The 17,304-nt window shown below is 41.0% G+C and overlaps 1 protein-coding gene across 3 annotated transcripts in view; it reads right to left on the bottom strand.

The window, feature by feature from the left end:
* Positions 1–8,885: 8,885 nt before the first annotated feature.
* MXI1 (MAX interactor 1, dimerization protein) overlaps positions 8,886–17,304 on the bottom strand; it is a gene marked incomplete at both ends in the record, with an annotated part of 76,039 nt that continues 67,620 nt past the window's right edge. For all 3 annotated transcript variants that reach the window (XM_080694613.1, XM_080694614.1, XM_080694615.1), the window contains 3 exons: positions 8,886–9,049; positions 12,139–12,310; positions 12,896–13,010. In XM_080694613.1, coding sequence (XP_080550739.1) covers positions 8,886–9,049; positions 12,139–12,310; positions 12,896–13,010 — 451 coding nt within the window. The remainder of the gene's footprint in view (positions 9,050–12,138; positions 12,311–12,895; positions 13,011–17,304) is intronic.

The raw sequence follows: 17,304 nt of genomic DNA, 5'->3' as shown, positions 1-17,304 counted from the left end.
AGGGCATGTGCTGTGTTTTGGGGTGTTTACATTTTTGCTGAACGGGGAAATTGTTTTTATTTCGTTTTTTAATTGAAGCATCCAGAGTCAGACAGTTTCTCTCTTCGCCTTACCCCCCTGCTGACCCAGGATGTCTTATTTTTTCCTTTTAAACATGTAGTATAAAAAGAATAGCACAGATTACAATTCAAACAGAGCTACTTCAAGCCTGGATTTTTTTTTTTTTTTTTGTACTGGGTATTGAACCTACAGGCATTCTACCTCCAAGTTATGCCCCCTGCCTGATTTTATTTCATTTTTTGGAAACGGTCTTACTAGGTTTCTGAGAGCCTCACTATGTTACTGAGGCTGGCTTCGAGCTTGCGATCCTCCTGTCTCAGCCTTCCAAGTACTGGGATTACAAGTGTGCACCACCACACCTGACAAGTCTGGAAACGCCTATACAAAATATGCTAATATTCATCTTGTTACCATTGTCTTAAGCACAGACCAGTAATCAACAGTAACCTTAAAAGTATTACAAGAGAATCCTTTGAATGAAAAATGTACTGACAAGAAATTTGGTATAATTATGTTATCCTATAAAATGTCTTTTGTTAAGATTATCTTGTAATATTAATTGGGATATTAGTTTGCCTGGTATTTGGAGGGCTTCACAGTAGGTGGGAGAGAAGGAATAAAAGTGATCACATCATAACAAACATTTGTTCTGACTAGGCCTATATCATAAGATCAGGAGTCCTTGTGTCAAAGACCCTAGGTGTGGCCGTTTGGAAAGTCTTGATATCAGAAAGATGGTTGGTGTCCCCGAATGAAACTGAAAGTTAGGACTTCTGGGGAGATGAGTTACCTGTCACTGTTTATTGCTAAGATTGAGAAGATGCTTAATGAGAAGCATAATACCAATAGATTTTACAAATTAAGGTGGTTACAAACTATAAAATCAAGTAGAAACTTTGGCCTTACAAAGCTTAGTTATAAAATTCAAAGTAAGCCGGGCGTGGTGGCACACGCTTGTAATCCCCGCGCTTGGGAGGCAGAGACAGGAGGATCGCGCAGGTTCGAAGCCAGCCGCGCGCGCTGGCTTAGGAGACCCTGTTTCCAAATAAAAATGTAAAAAATAGGTCTGGGAGTGTAGCCCAGAGGTAGAAGGGCTTCCAGGAACCCCAGTACCGCCAAAAAAAAAAAAAAAAAAAAAATTCAAAGTAGTGTTCCCCTCTGTCAAGAAAGGAGACTTGAAGCTTTGAAACTGATGGACTGAAATTATTTCTAAATCTGTGGCTCTTAAATAGGAATGGCTGCATGTATCTTTTCAAAGCTTGACATTTGATTTAGTTACTGACCATTTCAAGGAATGAACAGTCCTAACTGCCAAAATTAGTAACCAAAATTAATTTTAATAGTAATCTTAATCACATATCTTATGCTGCTCTAATTAACATTGTAGAGAAAGGCCAAAAGAGCGAATTGGAAGAGTAAGGACTCTAGAACCAGACTGTTGTATTTGACTCCTGGCTCCCCATTTTTTAGCTAATGTTATTCCTCTACCTCATTGTTTAGGGTAGAATGGACTTAATATGTCTTCTTAGGTTTTGAGGATTGAATTAATGTAGATAAAGAGCATATGGTACTGTAGGTGTGTCTACCATTTACTGTAAAGTAGCACTGGTGAATATCTGATCATTTTTCCTTGAACTTGGGTGATAGCAGTTCATGACAGTTGATAGTACTAATGATGCTTATAATTTGAGGCGTCTAATTATAACTATTATTGAAATGTTAACAAATTACCAAGGAGATAAGTAAATCCCAGTAAAGATTTTAAATTTCATACTAGGGCATGGGGTGAAAGTAGTAAAACTCATGCCCAACTCTTAGAAGAATTCCTGGTCTGGGTATTATCCTGTATTTATCCAGGCTGAGGTACATGTGATTGAAGCACCAGAGGTGACTCTGACTGTATTCTTAGCTGAGAACCATGTTTTAGATAAAGTATAAAATGAGTTTGATTTTTGAAATGAAGAAAAATCACCTTTAGTGGCAGTTTTAATAGCCTAATTATGAAGACTATCAAACCAAAATGAATCAGTTAAATTATTGTAGCAATTCATATTTTTACATGCCTGTTTTTGTCATAGTAAAGTGTTGTATAATGTTTATTATATGATGAGGTTTTAATGCTGAGTGTGCCTTCCTAGTAGCAAGGAGTTAAAATACTAGTTGTAAATTTAGCCAAAGATCTATTTAAAGTTTTGCTTTGACTTTTTGCCTAACTTGGATATTAACTGAAATACAAAAGGAAGAAAAACTATTTAAATCAACATGGTTTTATATTTGTTAAAATCTGTAGAGGGTTCAATAAACATCTGCTGGATTAAGTATTTGTATTATACTGTGAAACGGTATAAATAGTAATTTACAAATTCAACAGTAAATGTAAACATTCTTTATATCTAGGATTTTTGAGTTGGCAAGTTAAACTGAATTTTTACTGCAGTGGAGAGGAAGAGCATAGCAGGCAAAATAACAGGTAATTCCGTAGTCTAAACAAAGACCCAAAGTTACTGAAATCCTGTTGTCATTTTTTCTAAGCATGTATATCTATATAGCCATCTTAAGAGGTTCAAAAGTGGTGCCATAGCTAGGACAGTCTAAGGATTTGTTTTGGCCTAACCAAGTGAAGTAAAAGAAAAGATGGATTTCCGCAAGGTTTTTAAATTTTTCTGCCTTTCGGTATATGTACATAAAGGTGTTTCTCTTGTGGCCTTGAGAGGTGAGATAAAGCAGACCTGAGAATTAAAGTGGGTTTGTAGTAGATGACAGCTAAACTAGCCCAAAGTACATCTTTCAATTCCCAGGCAATAAAAACTGGCAGTTTACTTCTATCACACACCCTACTAGTCCATTTTATGAACCCAGTGTAGACTTAAGTCACTGAATTGTAATTTGTTTCCCCAATTAGTCTTTTAAAAGTGCAGCTAAAAGAGTCATGATTATACTCATTAGGAGGAATGGTTAGCTTTCTGTTTGAAGAGCTACTTTTTCAAGTTGGGACTCAAAATCAGCTGTTATTTTGCTGGCTTTGATTTCCCTTTCTGGGTGAAACTGATGTGCTTTTGTTTTTTCCCTTTCAAGCCCTGTACTTACTTAAAAGATGCAGTGAATTTCTGACCCAAGAAACAATTCAGGCTTGGAGGAAACACTTGACTCCATATCCTGGGAAAACTAGAGTTGAAGCCTGAGATCTGCAGCTAGGCTAGTCTTTAATAGATGGTAATGGTCCAGTTGTTCATTGCTCAGAAGTAGCAGGAAGGAAGAGTAAGTATTCTTTTGGTTCTTTTGCCTGGAGTGTTTTCCTCCAGAAGTGCTGTAGAGTTTAGTTGACCTAGCTTTCAGAGTAAGTGTGATTAAAGTTACTAATTTAAAAACTCACCTTTTAAAATTTATATTCTTTTAATTATATAGCTTAGAAATACTTTATGGGTTTTGTTATATTTTCACAATAATACTATTCTGTGCTCTGACCAGTTAAGAGTTTGTAAGCATTCCCCATGGCAAAGCAAAGAATCGAGGGAATGGGAAAAAATTCCAAAATTATATTAGTCGGCAGCATTTTAAAAGTATTTCATTTGAGCTATTTTTCATAATTTGTGACTGAAGAAGGTAAAATAACCAAGAAGTTAAACTTAGCCAGTATATATTTTTTGAACTATACTGCCTATCTATCTATTTATTTATTTATTTATTTATTTATTTATTTATTTATTTTTGTGGTACTAGGGATGGGACCCAGAGATATACTATCTCTGAGCGACACCCCAGCCCTATTTTTTAATTCTTTCTAATTTCAAAATAGGGTCTCACTCGGCTGTGAAGGGCCTCGCTTAGTAGATGAGGCTATCTGAGAACCACGATCCTCTAGTCTAAGACTTCAGAATGCTGGGATTACAAGTGTGTGCCACCATGCCTGGCTTATTCTGTCTATTTAAAAGTATTAGACACGATCCACAAGAAAGCCAATTTTTTATTAGCTCTGGTACATGGGCCAAGAAGATAACTGCTGGGTTTTTTGGCAAGATCAGCACCGAGTATTAACTAGCACTCAATTATAATGCAGTGATTTTGATTTTTTGTTATGGGGATTCAGCCCAGGACCTTCTACCTCTAATACACTGACAGCCCTTTTTATTTTCCAACAGGGTTTTGCTGAGTTGCTGAGGCTGGCCATGAACCGGCAGTCCTCCTGGTTCAACTTCCCAATCCCTAGGATTAGTATTGTTGTACTGCCATGCCAAGCAACAGCAGTAATTATTATATAGTATGTTCAGCTTCAGGTTTTATTTTTGGGAAGGCCAGATAATCACCAAAACTGATATGTTAAAAGATTCTATAGGAGCCAGGCGTGGTGGTGCACGCTTGTAATCCCAGCATTTGGGAGGCTGAGATAGGAGGATTATGGTTCATGGACAGCCTCTACTACTTAGGCCTTTTACAACTCAGTGAGACCCTGTTTCAAAAAATAAAGAATAAAAATAAAAATAGAGCTGAGGGTTGTAGTTTAGAGGCAGAACACCCCTGGCTCCATCCCCAGTACCACAAAAAAAAAAAAAAAAAAAATCTGTAGGCTATCAAAACTGAGCCCGAGTGGAGTGTGGTGGTGTATACCTGTAATACTGGGACTTAGGAGGCTGAGACAGGAAGATCACAGTGGACAGGCTAACCTCAGCAATTTGACAAGAACCTCAGCAACTTAGCATGACCCAAATTCAAAATAAAAAGGGCTGCAGTTGTAGCTTAGAGTTCAGCCAGGGTTTTAATCCTGAGTACCAAAAAAAAGTTGAGCTGGGTGTGGTGGTGCACACTTGTAATCCCAGTACTTGGGAGGCAGATATAGGAGGATCGCAACTTCTTGGCCAGTCTCAGCTGACTTAGAGTGAGGCCTCTGCAACTTAAACGCTTTTTCAAAAAAAGAATAGAGAGTTCAATCCCCAATACCACATATACACACAAACACACAAAATTGAGCCAGTTTTGTTATCCCAGCTACTCAGGAGGCTGAGGCCAGCATATCACTGAGCTCACAACTTGGAGACCAGCTTGGGTAACATGGTGTAAAACTCTCATCTCAGAAGGAAGAAGAAAGATTTTTGCCAAGCACTACCTGCCATGGGATTTTGCTAGCATGAATCGGTAATTAAGTAGTAGTCCTTTTCTGGGTTGGAGATATAACTGGTAGAGTGCTTGCTTAGCATCATATGAGAGATCCTGGGTTTGGTTCCCAGCCACCCCCCCTCACACACACTTTCTCTCAAACCTTTTTGGTAAGACCCAGAATTTAAAAATTAAGATCAATATTAAGGATGAAGAAATGAGAAGTTTGCATTCATTAGGAAAAGTAGTACATACCTCTTGATTTTTTCTTTTTTCTTTTGGCAGTACTGGGGATTGAACCTAGGGGCACTCTACCTGCGAGCTACACCCCAAGCCCTATTTGCCCTGTTTTTTGTTATTTTGAAACAAGGTCTCCCCAAGTTGCTGAGGCCTCACTAAGTAGCTGTGCTGGCTGCGAACCTGCCATCCTCCTGTCTCAGCCAGCCTCCCAAGTACTTGGAGCATTACCAGCTTGTGCCACCATGCCTGACTCTTGATTTCTTTTTGGTACTATATACTCCTAGATTTTGGAAGTAGGATGTGTGATTGTATCCACTTAAAATTTCAAGATGAAGGTAGTATTGATAGCAACTTTTCAGCAGAACACAAGCTCCACAAAGAAATTCACTAATTTTTCCAGAGCCTACCAAATGTTGGAACTGGGATTAAAATAAAATTAAAGCTCTTGCTTTTCTCTGATTATGCTGTTGGAATCTGGTTTGGGCTTTCGAGTTTTGTGGTAGAGAGTAAAAGAAGGGAAGACACTGTTGCTTCAAAAATTCCTAAAAGGCTAAACAATTTCCTCAGGAGATAAGAACCAGGAGGTATTATGGCCTTTTGCAAGAACATTTTTGCCTTAAGCAATTCTCACTGCCTTTTTAAAGGCCCTTGTCTTTTTCCTTTGGTATTGGGGAGTGAATTCAGATGCATGCTGCCTCTAAGCTACATTCCCAGCCCTTTTATTTTTCATTTTGAAACAGGGTCTAAGTTGCAGAGGCTGGCTGCGAACCTGTGATCCTCCTGTCTCAGCCACCTGTACTGGGATTATAGGGTGTGCCACCACCTCCAGTTTAAAGGCCCTTCTAATTCTAGAGACAGGCATTGTCTTGGGACTAAAAGAAGCATTTTTTTTCTACTACCTATGCTAACCTAAACTGAGTCACAATGACTTCAACAGAATCCTTTGGTAATAGGATTTACTTGGACCTCTTAATATAAGCATCATGCACAGGCATTTTACTAGAAGAGTATTCTAATAACATCCAGGCCTTTCAGTTTGTATAATACTCTAGACAAAGGATTTCCCTAAAGAGTTACTGACGATGACAAATGTCTGTCTGTACTGTGTGTCCTACCTGAAGCAGTTACTGGGTACATTAAGCCTCTGCAGTTAAGCTATGTGGAATACACACCTGTTTAAATTTAGACAGAAATAGCAATTCAGGTTGCTGTTAATTGTGGAAATCTGATGTATTATCCACAGACGAGACAGTTGCCTGCAGGTGTGGGTACTCTGTATTTTGCCTTCATGGAGAGGGGTGTTACAAACATAACGCGGGTATTCTTTATTCACAGTTTTTATTTCTTGTAGTTCTGTGTCTTCAAAGTCAACTTGTCTTAGAAAATTAATACTTTTTACTCACCATACAGTCTACCCATGCGGCCCTGCCAAGGAAAACAAAGCCAGGGAAGGAAGAGCTTTGGGGGTGACTGAAACAAGTACTGTAGGTTTGTAACAAGAGGCTTCCAGCCCCTTACCTTGAACACAAGCAGAACCTTGGCCCGCTTGCCTGAATGAAACTCTTACTTGGGAAAGCAAAAAGCAAGCAAATATATAGTGCATATCTTGCCCCAGCCAGCAATAATTATAAATGAAACCAGAAATAATTTACCTGGGCCACAGAAAGAAACTTGTCATGTTTTTCATTAAGTCCCCAGCATCTGAAGTATAGCAAGTTCTAATTACTGGGTTTCTGAAGACATGCAGTTTTTCACACATGTATTTCAAAGATTTCTTTCCACTCTAATAGTACACGGAAAAAATATTTGGGGGAGCAGAAGGAGAGAACAAGTGAGTATATATATATATGCTGAGGCCTTACTCAAGCCCAAGATGTATGCTTCATATGTAAAAGCAGTAGATGCTGTTAAAGTGCTACTTACCAAAGGATAGTCTAACATTAACACACAATCAACTGCACTGCTAAATATGGTTGTCTTTATTTTCTTTTTCCTTGACCAGCCCTATCTAAACATAAAATAAAACTACAGGACTGAAATTAACAACCCATTAAAATCAGCAATAAGTTATGAAAATCATAAAGCTTTTTTTTAAGTAATTAAGGGTAGTTAAATTATTTAAAGTATACAAAGTCCAAACCGCCGGGGTAAGGAGGCTTCCCAGGGGGAGGGGGACAGAGGGAAACCTTGGAGTTGGAAGACAGGGAACACACGACATCAGAGTGCAGGCGAGACGGTTCACACAGAAGAAAACAAGAGCGCCTGCACCGTGGGACTGAGGAAGGGGACGCCTGCAGACCATGGGAGCAACTCTACGTAAGATGAGACAAGTGCTGAACGTAACTACGTTAACTAGGATAGCGCGTCTACTACAGATGCTTAGAAGCTGGCAGAAGGTAATGATTCTAAAAGAAAACAAAAACAGCATTGACCTTTTTCCTACCTAGCCCAGACCTCATTCATTTTGTGCACTATAAAGAGTGAGGTGTGAGGTGTTTTATCATTATCAAATGCTGCATCAAAATAGATGATTTTTCCCATGTGTTTTTCACTATAAAAGACATCTATGTTTACTTATGGACAAGCTTTAAAAAGATGCCATTTTGGTTTTCAACACATATAAACAGTTATCAAAATCTCAAATAAAAATGTTGCCGTGGCTCAGACCGTGGCCTGCTAACTTGTGTGCATAACTCTTCTGACCCAAGCAGACGCCGAGGCACGTGGAGCTTTTTCCTTCTCACCCCAATCCACACTCAGGCGTGGTGTGACAAGCTGTCAAGCACGGACTGCCCCCACGTGGCCTCGGGGCCTGGGGCTGGCGAGCGGGCAGTCGGCGCCCTAGTGCTAGCGATGCAGGCTAAGGTCAGCTGGCTTAGCATGGAATCCAGCAGGAAGCTGAGCTGCATGATGACCCCTCTCAACAGGCTCCATGGGAGTCTCCTTGCAGAGCATGAAATGAGGTTTTGTTTTTGTTTTTTTAAAGAATTGATCATCCACAGGTTTCATGATAAGGTGTCCCAGGCTGAGTTTTAATAGCTCCTTGGCTATCCAAGATTAATGCCTGATTATCTTGTCTTTCCTCAATATAAATTTGATTTTGTTTCTAGGGCCATAAAGCTGAGAAGGGGTTCACAACCCCAACCTTAAATGTGTCTACTCCATGTCGTAGGAGCAAACTAGAAACAGGATGGACTCTCCAATGTCCTCTTTTAATCAACTAAATCAAATCAAGATAATTCCATACAGGTTTTCTGCTGCCATTAGAAATTGTGATTTTTCCCCCAATATGAATATTCTCAATATTTGTTCTGTTGGGGAGGCTCTACCCCATTTTTTGCTTAGTATTTGTTTAAATGCAGGTCTTTTGGCCCTTTTGTTCAAGTATAGTTTTGTTTAGCTTTAAAGAGACTGCATCATGAACCCAATTTAAGAGATTGTATTGAATTGGCCCCGTGAATATTTTGCCCTGCACTCTTATGTCATGCTGGGTTCTAGGAAGTGAACGAAAGCTTGACACTGGCACTGGAGTAGCCCTCATCACTCCCAACACTCTGCAGGCTGCTGTGGTCATCAATGTCACTGATGCTGGTGGTACTTATATTGTCCACTTCTCCATGGGAGAACTCTGTGCTTTCAACATCCACTTCAATCTCCTCTGCCAAAGGGAAGGAAAAAGAAAACATTAGTAATTTTTATATTTGTACCTTCAAAAACCAAAAGATATTAGGTTTGAAAGTGGCATAAAGTAAATGTTTTACAACAAGCTTGTCAGTACTCTGGAGAACAGAAACTGAAGGTGAATAATATTCTCTGCAAAGGGGAACGTCTGGTATACAATGGTGGTCTTCAGCTAGGCAGTAAGTTTACTAAAACCCTTTGACGCCAGTCTGTCTGGACCTCCCACAAAAAGCACTTGGCCTATTTGGGAATTAGTTCTTAATATTAAAAGATTCCAACCCCAAGTGGTTTAACAACATCTGTTTTGCATTAAATAAAAAATAATTCTCAGTGCTGTTTACTAATCAGGGCTGCCTTAAAAGATGGGGTGGGGGATGTAAACTTAAAAATAGACAAATCAGGAAATTTATCCATCCACACCTTTGGTAATACCATTCTACAGATAGTTCTACAGACTTCCATGATTCATCATGAAGATTTCTGACTACTTAGTCACTAAAAGTACTCAATCATTAGAAGGTAGATTTGAGGCATTGGTATTCAACTTGATTTTCTTGCACTGACTATAGCTTGATCTCCCCCCACCTTTTTATGGTGCTAAGGATCAGACTTGGGCCCTGTGCACGCTAGGCAGGCGCTGCCACTGAGTTACATCCCCATCCCCAAATACAGCTTGAAATGAGGGCCTGCGGCTTAAAATTAGTGTCTGAGTTATAGTGATTATAGTAAAAGCATTTTGGTAGTGGTATTTAATTTCAAAATCTAAACACAAAGTTCGTGGCTATACATATGACTCAGATAAATATATTATTAAATACTATATATACAGTCCCAAATAATATATAATAACAATACACATTTTTAAAATAAAAAGACAAGCCATGCTAGGCATGGTGGCACAAACTTGTAATCCCAGCCATTAGGGAAGCTAAGACAGGAGGATCATGGTTTGTGAACAGCCTCAGCCACTTAGGCCTTTTGCAACTCAATGAGACCCTGTTTCAATATAAAAAATAGTGCTGGGGGTGTAGCTCAGAGGTAAAATACCCCTGGGTTCCGTCCCAAGTACCACACACACACACAAAAGACAAGCTAAGCATGGTGGTGCATACTTGGAGGACTGCAGGTTTACAGCCAGCCTAAGCTACTTGGTGAGGCACTCTGCAATTTAGTGAAGATCCTGTTTCAAAAATAAAGAATAAAAAAGAAAAACAGGGCTGGGGGTATAGCTCAGAGGTAGACTGTCTCTGGGTTCAATCCCCAGTACCACACAAAAAAAGAAAATGAATTTTTTTCCCTCCATAAGTACTAAAATGAAAATTGAGTTTTCAGTCTTCTTAGACAAAGTCTGATATGTTTCATATTTGAATTAGATAAAACAAGAATGACAGATTGTTGCTAGTTATTAGAACTAAATGAAGAGTTAATTCTATTCTTTGTACTTTTGGGTATGTCTAGAAATTTCCATTTAAAAGCTCAAAACAAAAAAATCTTGAAAATAAAAGTGTCAAAACTTGTTAAAAAAAATTGTGTAATGAGTTCTTAAGATTTCATGAGCTGTTTCCCCAAATGTAAGGCTTAAATTTGTCAATGTCTGCCTCTCAGATCTTTTATTGTGGTGAAGGCCTGAGCTGGTGGGAGCTATAGATGAAAGGTCAGTAAAATTTAGACCATTTCTAGCTAGATGTGGTGTGTCATACTCGCGATCCTAGTACTTGGGAGACTGAGGCAGAAAGAGCGCAGGTTTCAGGATCACCTCGGCACGTAGTCAGACCCGGTTTCAAAATAAGAATAAAGCCGGGCAGGGGGTGTGGCTCAGGGGTAGAATGCCCTTGAGGTGCAATCCCCAGAACCACCAAGAAAAGTTTTTTAGACTATTTGTTTTGATTGGTTTCTGTTCTTTAATTCTGCTAAAGACAAATATTCTAGGACAGTAGAAAAGAAAAATGAAGGATGTAGTCCTTCAAAATACAGACATAGGGCTAGGAGTATACCACGGTGGCAGAGCACTCACTAGCCTAGCATAAAGTGTAGACATAAATGAACATACGCCCGCATGGTGTGCATGCCTGTAATCCTAGTACTTGGGAGGCTGAGCCAGGAGGATGGCAGGTCTGAGGCCAGCTTCAATAGTTTTAGCAAGTCCTCCAGCAACTTAATGAAACCCTGCTTTAAAGTCAAATAGAGCTGGAAGGGGGGGATCAGAGGTAGAACACGCCTGGGTTCAATCCCCAGTGCTGCAAAGAATAAAAACATAACCCAATGTATCTTCCTGACACAGTGAACTGAAGGGCACATAGCTCTGTGGTATTTCTTATCCCAAATGTATATTCTCAATCTAGTCATTTAAAAATTTAGCCAAACCCAAATTGAAGAACACTAAAAGAGAACTGGTCAGTATTCTTCAGTAGCGTAAGAGCCATGAAAGATAGGAACTGTCAAATGCAGTAACAGGATCGTACGTAAGACTTTAGGTGAAGGACTTTAATGGGGAAAACTATTCAAATCTGAGTGAGATCTGTAGATTATTTAATAGTACATCAGTGTTGATGTCTTGGTTTCAGTAACTATTACAGTTACTTAAATGTCACATAAGCCAGGCGTGGTGGCGCACGCTTGTAATCCCAGTAGTTGGGAGGCTGAGACAGGAGGATTGCAGGTTCAAAGCCAGCCTCGACAACTCAGTGAGGCCCTCCGCAACTTAGACCCTGTTTCCAAATAAGAAATAAAATCGGGCTGGAGGTTTATCTCAGATGTAGACTGGGTTCAATCCCCAGTGCCATAAAAAAAAAAAAAAGTAACATAACGGGAAACTGGGTAAAGGGTAGATGAGAACTCTACAATTTTCTACAGAAAATTTTTAATTATTTCAAAATGGAAAGTTACATATATATATATATATATATATATATTCGAGAAAAAATAGACACTGCTGGACAGTGTGACTGCATAAAACCTAGAATATTATATAGTGTCGGCTAAAAAGAGCAAATACAGTGTACCTCCAACCCAGTCCCCGAATCCAGACAGAGATATTTATTTTGCTGAGAAAGGCACCCTGCCTACCTCGCTCTGAGTCAGAACGATCTGAAGAAATAGCCGACCCGATGCTGTCCATTCGTATCCGTTCCATCTCCGGAGGGCCCTGCAGCTGCTCCAGTCTCCGCTTCAGAAACCTCTGCTCTCGTTCCAAGTTCTCAAGCTGGTGCTGGCTCTTCCTTTCAGCTTCTTCAAGTTTCTAAAATGATGAGATGATGTTACATTTGTGTACAATCCAGCACAAACATTAAATCTGGCCTCTACCTAACATCTTAAAAGATTTCTTCTTTGCCTGAGAAAACAAATGAATATACACGTGTGTCTGCATAAATAAAGTTACACATATATTTAAACCTCAAAAAGAATTCTTTGTGTGTGTGTGTGTAGCACAGCTACATTACTTGAACAAGATAGAATTCTAAAAGTCTAGTCTCCACAAAGGACAGAATTCCTCTGCAGTGTGATATTTGATGGAAAAGTACTGAAGGACACGGCCAGCGACGCGTCCCCACCAGAGGGCACCGCTGCCTGCCTGCTGTGGGCCAGAGGGAATTGCTATTTCCTCGTTTTCTCAGCTCTGGACGCAGGAAGGGCCACGCTGTCAGAACACTAGGTTAATCAGGTTACGGGCTCCCATCAGATTAGCTGATAAGTTTTTAGAAAGATTTCTCTTGAGGCCACTACTAAGGAGGGCACACGGGCTCGCTGATGTATATGGATAGGGATCATTGTAATAATTAAACCAGGACTCAGAATCATGCAAATCCGAAAGTCAAGTCCTCACCTTGATGTGTGCTTTGGCTTTGTTGAGCAAACCAAGTGTTGTGTGTCTGGTGCAGTCTGGTCCTAGTGGAATCAGAACTTTCAAGCGTTCTAAACACAGGCGCAGATGAGCTCGTCTAAGAAAGACAAAGACACGTCAGCACAGCCTGGGGATTCTACTAGAAACATCATAAAACCTATTTTAAGACAATAATTTGCAATTATTCAGCATATAACTACGTCACAGACTTAATTCTCCAGTTTCAAAGTTATCTGCAAGTGTGAGGCGCCTGCATTTCAGTCTTGCCATTTCTCATAGTCACCGGCCACTTCATATTTTATTATCCTTGATGATAATCTGTCAGAGACGATTTATTTTTTGTCTACTCTATAAATTTACCTCAACTATATTAATAGGGAAGTGTGGAAACATACGAGAATAACAGGGGCACTCTACCACCGAGCTACACCCCCATCCCTATTTTTTATTTATTTTGAAACAGGGTCTCACTGAGTTGCAAAGGGCCTCACTAAGTAGCTGAGGCTGTCTGTGAACAGCAATCCTCCTGTCTCAGCCTCCCAAATGCTGGGATTAAAAGTGTGCACCACCACGCCTGGCTCCTAGTGAGACTCTTTCAAAAAGCTAGAATAAAATGGGGCTGAAGATGCTGGGCGTGGTGGCGCACACTTGTAATCCCCGCACTTGGGAGGTGGAGACAGGAGGATCACGCAGGTTCAAAGCCAGCCTTGCTGGCTTAAGAGACCCTGTTTCCAAATAAAAATATTAAAAATAGGTGTCTGGGAGTGTAGCCCGGAGGTAGAAGGGTTTCCAGAAACCCCAGATCACCAAAAAGGGGGGGGGGGGCAGAAGGGTGTAGCTTCAAGGTAGAATGCTCCTGGGCTCAATTTCCAGTACCACACGCAATAAAATAAAATCAAAATAATAAAACCACAAGCTAGTATAGAGGTTTTCAGCTGCGGTACCCAAAGGAGAGATATAAAATGCTCATAAATTTCTATTTTCTCTCTTTTCTCTTTAATATTTCTCTCTCCACACACACATACACACACACACTCCCCACCCCTCCAAAACTGTAGCCAACCTACAGTGTGTTTCATACTATTGTATATTAGGATGAACCTCATAAACTTCCTGATCCCCAGCCATTTTTCTTATAAAAATGGTAGTTTGATATGATCTAACACAACAATAACAAAATTCTGTGACATAAAATGGTTCCTGGTTTCCTATCTAAGTGCATCAACTCATTAAGCTTAATTTTCATTTCCTTTTCTCTTTTCCACCCTCTCACTACTTGCCTCTAGTTTCCTACACAAGGACACAGGTGACAAAGCTCCTTATTAAAGTCACTGTATTATCTAATCCACCCATCTTGTGGGAAAGTCTTGGAAATTGTTCCTGGAATGCTAATGAAGAGCATACTGGATTTACCTTCCCAGTGCTCTAAAAGGAAGTGTGATCAGAGTGAGGGGAAAGATAGAGGGGGGAGAGAGAGAGATATGGAGGGAGAGAGAGGGGGGGAGAGAGGGAGAGAGGGGGGGGAGAGAGGGGGGGAGGGGGAGAGGGGGAGAGGGAGAGAGGGAGAGGGAGAGGGAGAGGGAGAGAGAGAGAGAGAGAGAGAGAGACAGAGAGAGAGAGAGAGCGACAGAGAGAGAGAATGAATATGTGTGTGTGCCTGTCTGTCTAGGGATTGAACCCAGGCCATTCTACCTCCAAACTACGCCTCCAGCCTTATTTTTTTTACTTGAAGCAGGGTCTTCCTAAATTGCTCAGAACCTCACTAAAAGTTGCTGAGGCTGGTCTTAAACCCCTAATCCTCCTGTCTCAGCCTCTTGAGTTCTGGGATTACAGATGTGTGCCATCATACCCAGTGAGAATCAGTTTTAAGCATATAATTTCATCCTGAAATAGTACTAATTTCTATGTTTGGTTCTATGCTTCATAAAGCACAACATAATTAAGCAGTTAACAGTATACCTGAAAATAAACAAATGTGTCATTTTCCCTTTAAGTCCTTAACAAGCTATTAACTAAAATTTGTAGAACTTATCTCAACTGTATCAGGAAGAAACCATACCCTCCCTCCCCCTCTTCTTCTCAAAGAGGACCCCAAGTGATTTGTACTAGCTCACCAAGCTCTATTTTCTCCTTAATACATAAGCAATAATGTCAAGTGGAATCCTCAGACATGAGCAGTGTGGGGAGATCGGCTCGCAGCCAGTCACGTCACCAGGGGCACGCCGCGGGGCACAGATGTTAGTTAAGGGGGTGAGGTCGGAGGTTCGGCTGATGAACTGTCGAGGCTCTTTAGTTCCCACTAGCCCAACTGCAGCCGAATGTCTTGGAGAATTGCCATTCCACATCTGTCTACTGAGCTCATCACCCCAAGTCTAGTTGGCTCCAGGCTGAAACCCGAGGTTCTGGATGTGGATAAAGGAATGTTTTTGTTTTTTTCTAAATTAAAAGCATATCCATGTATCCCCCTTACGGATATTTAACAATTTTAAAGTCACTCTGCTCTGCTCCCCAAATCTCTTAGATGGGGAATCTCACAAGATAAGAATCCTCTTGCCGAACAGACCCAAAACAAAAGCCACACCCAGCGTAGAAAGCGCCCTCCAAGTCAGGGTGACTGCGGCAAATGCAGAGCAACTGCGCTCACGCGGTGTGACTGCAGGCTGGAGTTGCCCTTCTCTTGCTAATGATCAGAAGCTCGGCTCCTCATCCAGCCTTTTTTTAAAAAAAGTTAACAAAGCAACTTGTAAAGTTAAGCAGTGTGTAACCACAAGAAGAGCTTTTCCAGTTATGTCCAAATTACTTAAATCCAGAAATTTGGTATTATATATAAGATTACCTATTTATTACACCTTAGTCTAGAAAACTTCTGATTCCTTACTGTAAGTTTCACATAAAAAACACAAAGAGCCAGTCATGGTGGCGCACGCTTGTAATCCCAGCATTTGGGAGGCGGAGACCAGGGGATTCTGGTTTGCGGACAGCCGCAGCTACTTAGCGAGGGCCTTTGCAACTCAGTGAGACCCTGTCTCATAACTAAAAAGACTAGAAAATAGGGCTGTGGGTGTAGCTCAGAGGTAGATGCCCCTGGGTTCCAGCCCCAGTACCGCAGGAGGAAAAAAAGAAGAGGCATTTGCAGGGAAATGGATGGAATTGGAGAACACCAGGCTACGTGAGATTAGTAACAGGAAGCAAAAAGACGCTGTCCCTGCTGTCCCTGCTGTCCCTGCTGTGCAGAAGCTAGGAAGGGAGGAAGCAGGGTGGAGGCGGGCGGCCAGGGAGAGACCCTGGTGAGTGAAGAAGGCGACCGAGGAGCCGGTGGATGGGGAGACGTGATGGACTCGCACACACTTATCAAGCCAATCGCTGAGCGGAGCAGGGAAGGGGCGGAGGACCAGGTGGGAACAGGCGCTGTGTGCAGTGCGCCTCTACCTCCTGCACTTCATCAAGATGTATGATTACAATGCACCAATAAACAAAAATACTAATTAAAAAAGAACAAAGAGGGGTCAAATTCCTGTTTTGTGAGACATTAAAACCTATGTGGGCCGGGCGTGGTGGCGCACGCTTGTAATCCCAGCATTCGGGAGGCTGAGACCGGAGGATCGCGGTTTGTGGACAGCCTCAGCTACTTAGTGAGGCCCTCTGCAACTCAGTGAGACCAGTTTCAAAATAAAGAATAAAACACAGGGCAAGGGGTGTAGCTCGGAGGTCGGATGCCCCTGGGTTCCATCCCCAGACCTGCAAAAACTAACTAAATAAAAACCTATGTGGAAAGTAGCTAAGATAATATTAAAAATATTTATTTTGTGGTACTAGGGATGGAACTCAGGGGTGTTCTACCTCTGAACTACATCCTTACCCCTGTTTTATTTATTTATTTTTTTTTGAAAAAGAGTCTCATTGAGTTGTACAGGGTTTCACTAAGTTGCTGGTCTCAAACCTGTGATCCTCCTGTCTCAGTCTCCCAAGTACTGGGACTACAAGCATGTGCCATCACCTTCGGGTCTGTTTTTAAACATTATTCTGTTGTGTGTTTATTACCTGACTTTTGTGTAGTCAACACTATTCCAGGTACTTGCTTGAGAGAGAAAAGTAAAATAACAAAAAACACAAAAAATTAAACAACTTTAAGAGTGCGGGGAGCGGGGTGGGGCGCAGAGAAAAGCACGCCAAGCGCGTGTGCTCCCATCACACTCAACCGCCCTCTGACGTATACCTGCAACTCGCTAGCAAAAGTGTAAAAACTCTGGTTTTTCTTTTTTCAGTACTTGAGCCCAGGGGCATTCTGCCTCCAAGCCACTCCCCCAGCCCTATTTTATCCTTAATTTTGAAACAGGGTCTCACTAAGTTGTGGAGGGCCTTACAAACTGCTGAGGCTGACCTAAAACCTG

The sequence above is a fragment of the Muscardinus avellanarius genome (assembly GCF_963383645.1).
Source record: "Muscardinus avellanarius genome assembly, chromosome: 4".
Lineage (NCBI taxonomy): Eukaryota > Metazoa > Chordata > Mammalia > Rodentia > Gliridae > Muscardinus > Muscardinus avellanarius.
The sequence above is the reverse complement of the archived record's forward strand: the minus strand, read 5'-3'. Positions and strand labels throughout refer to the sequence as shown.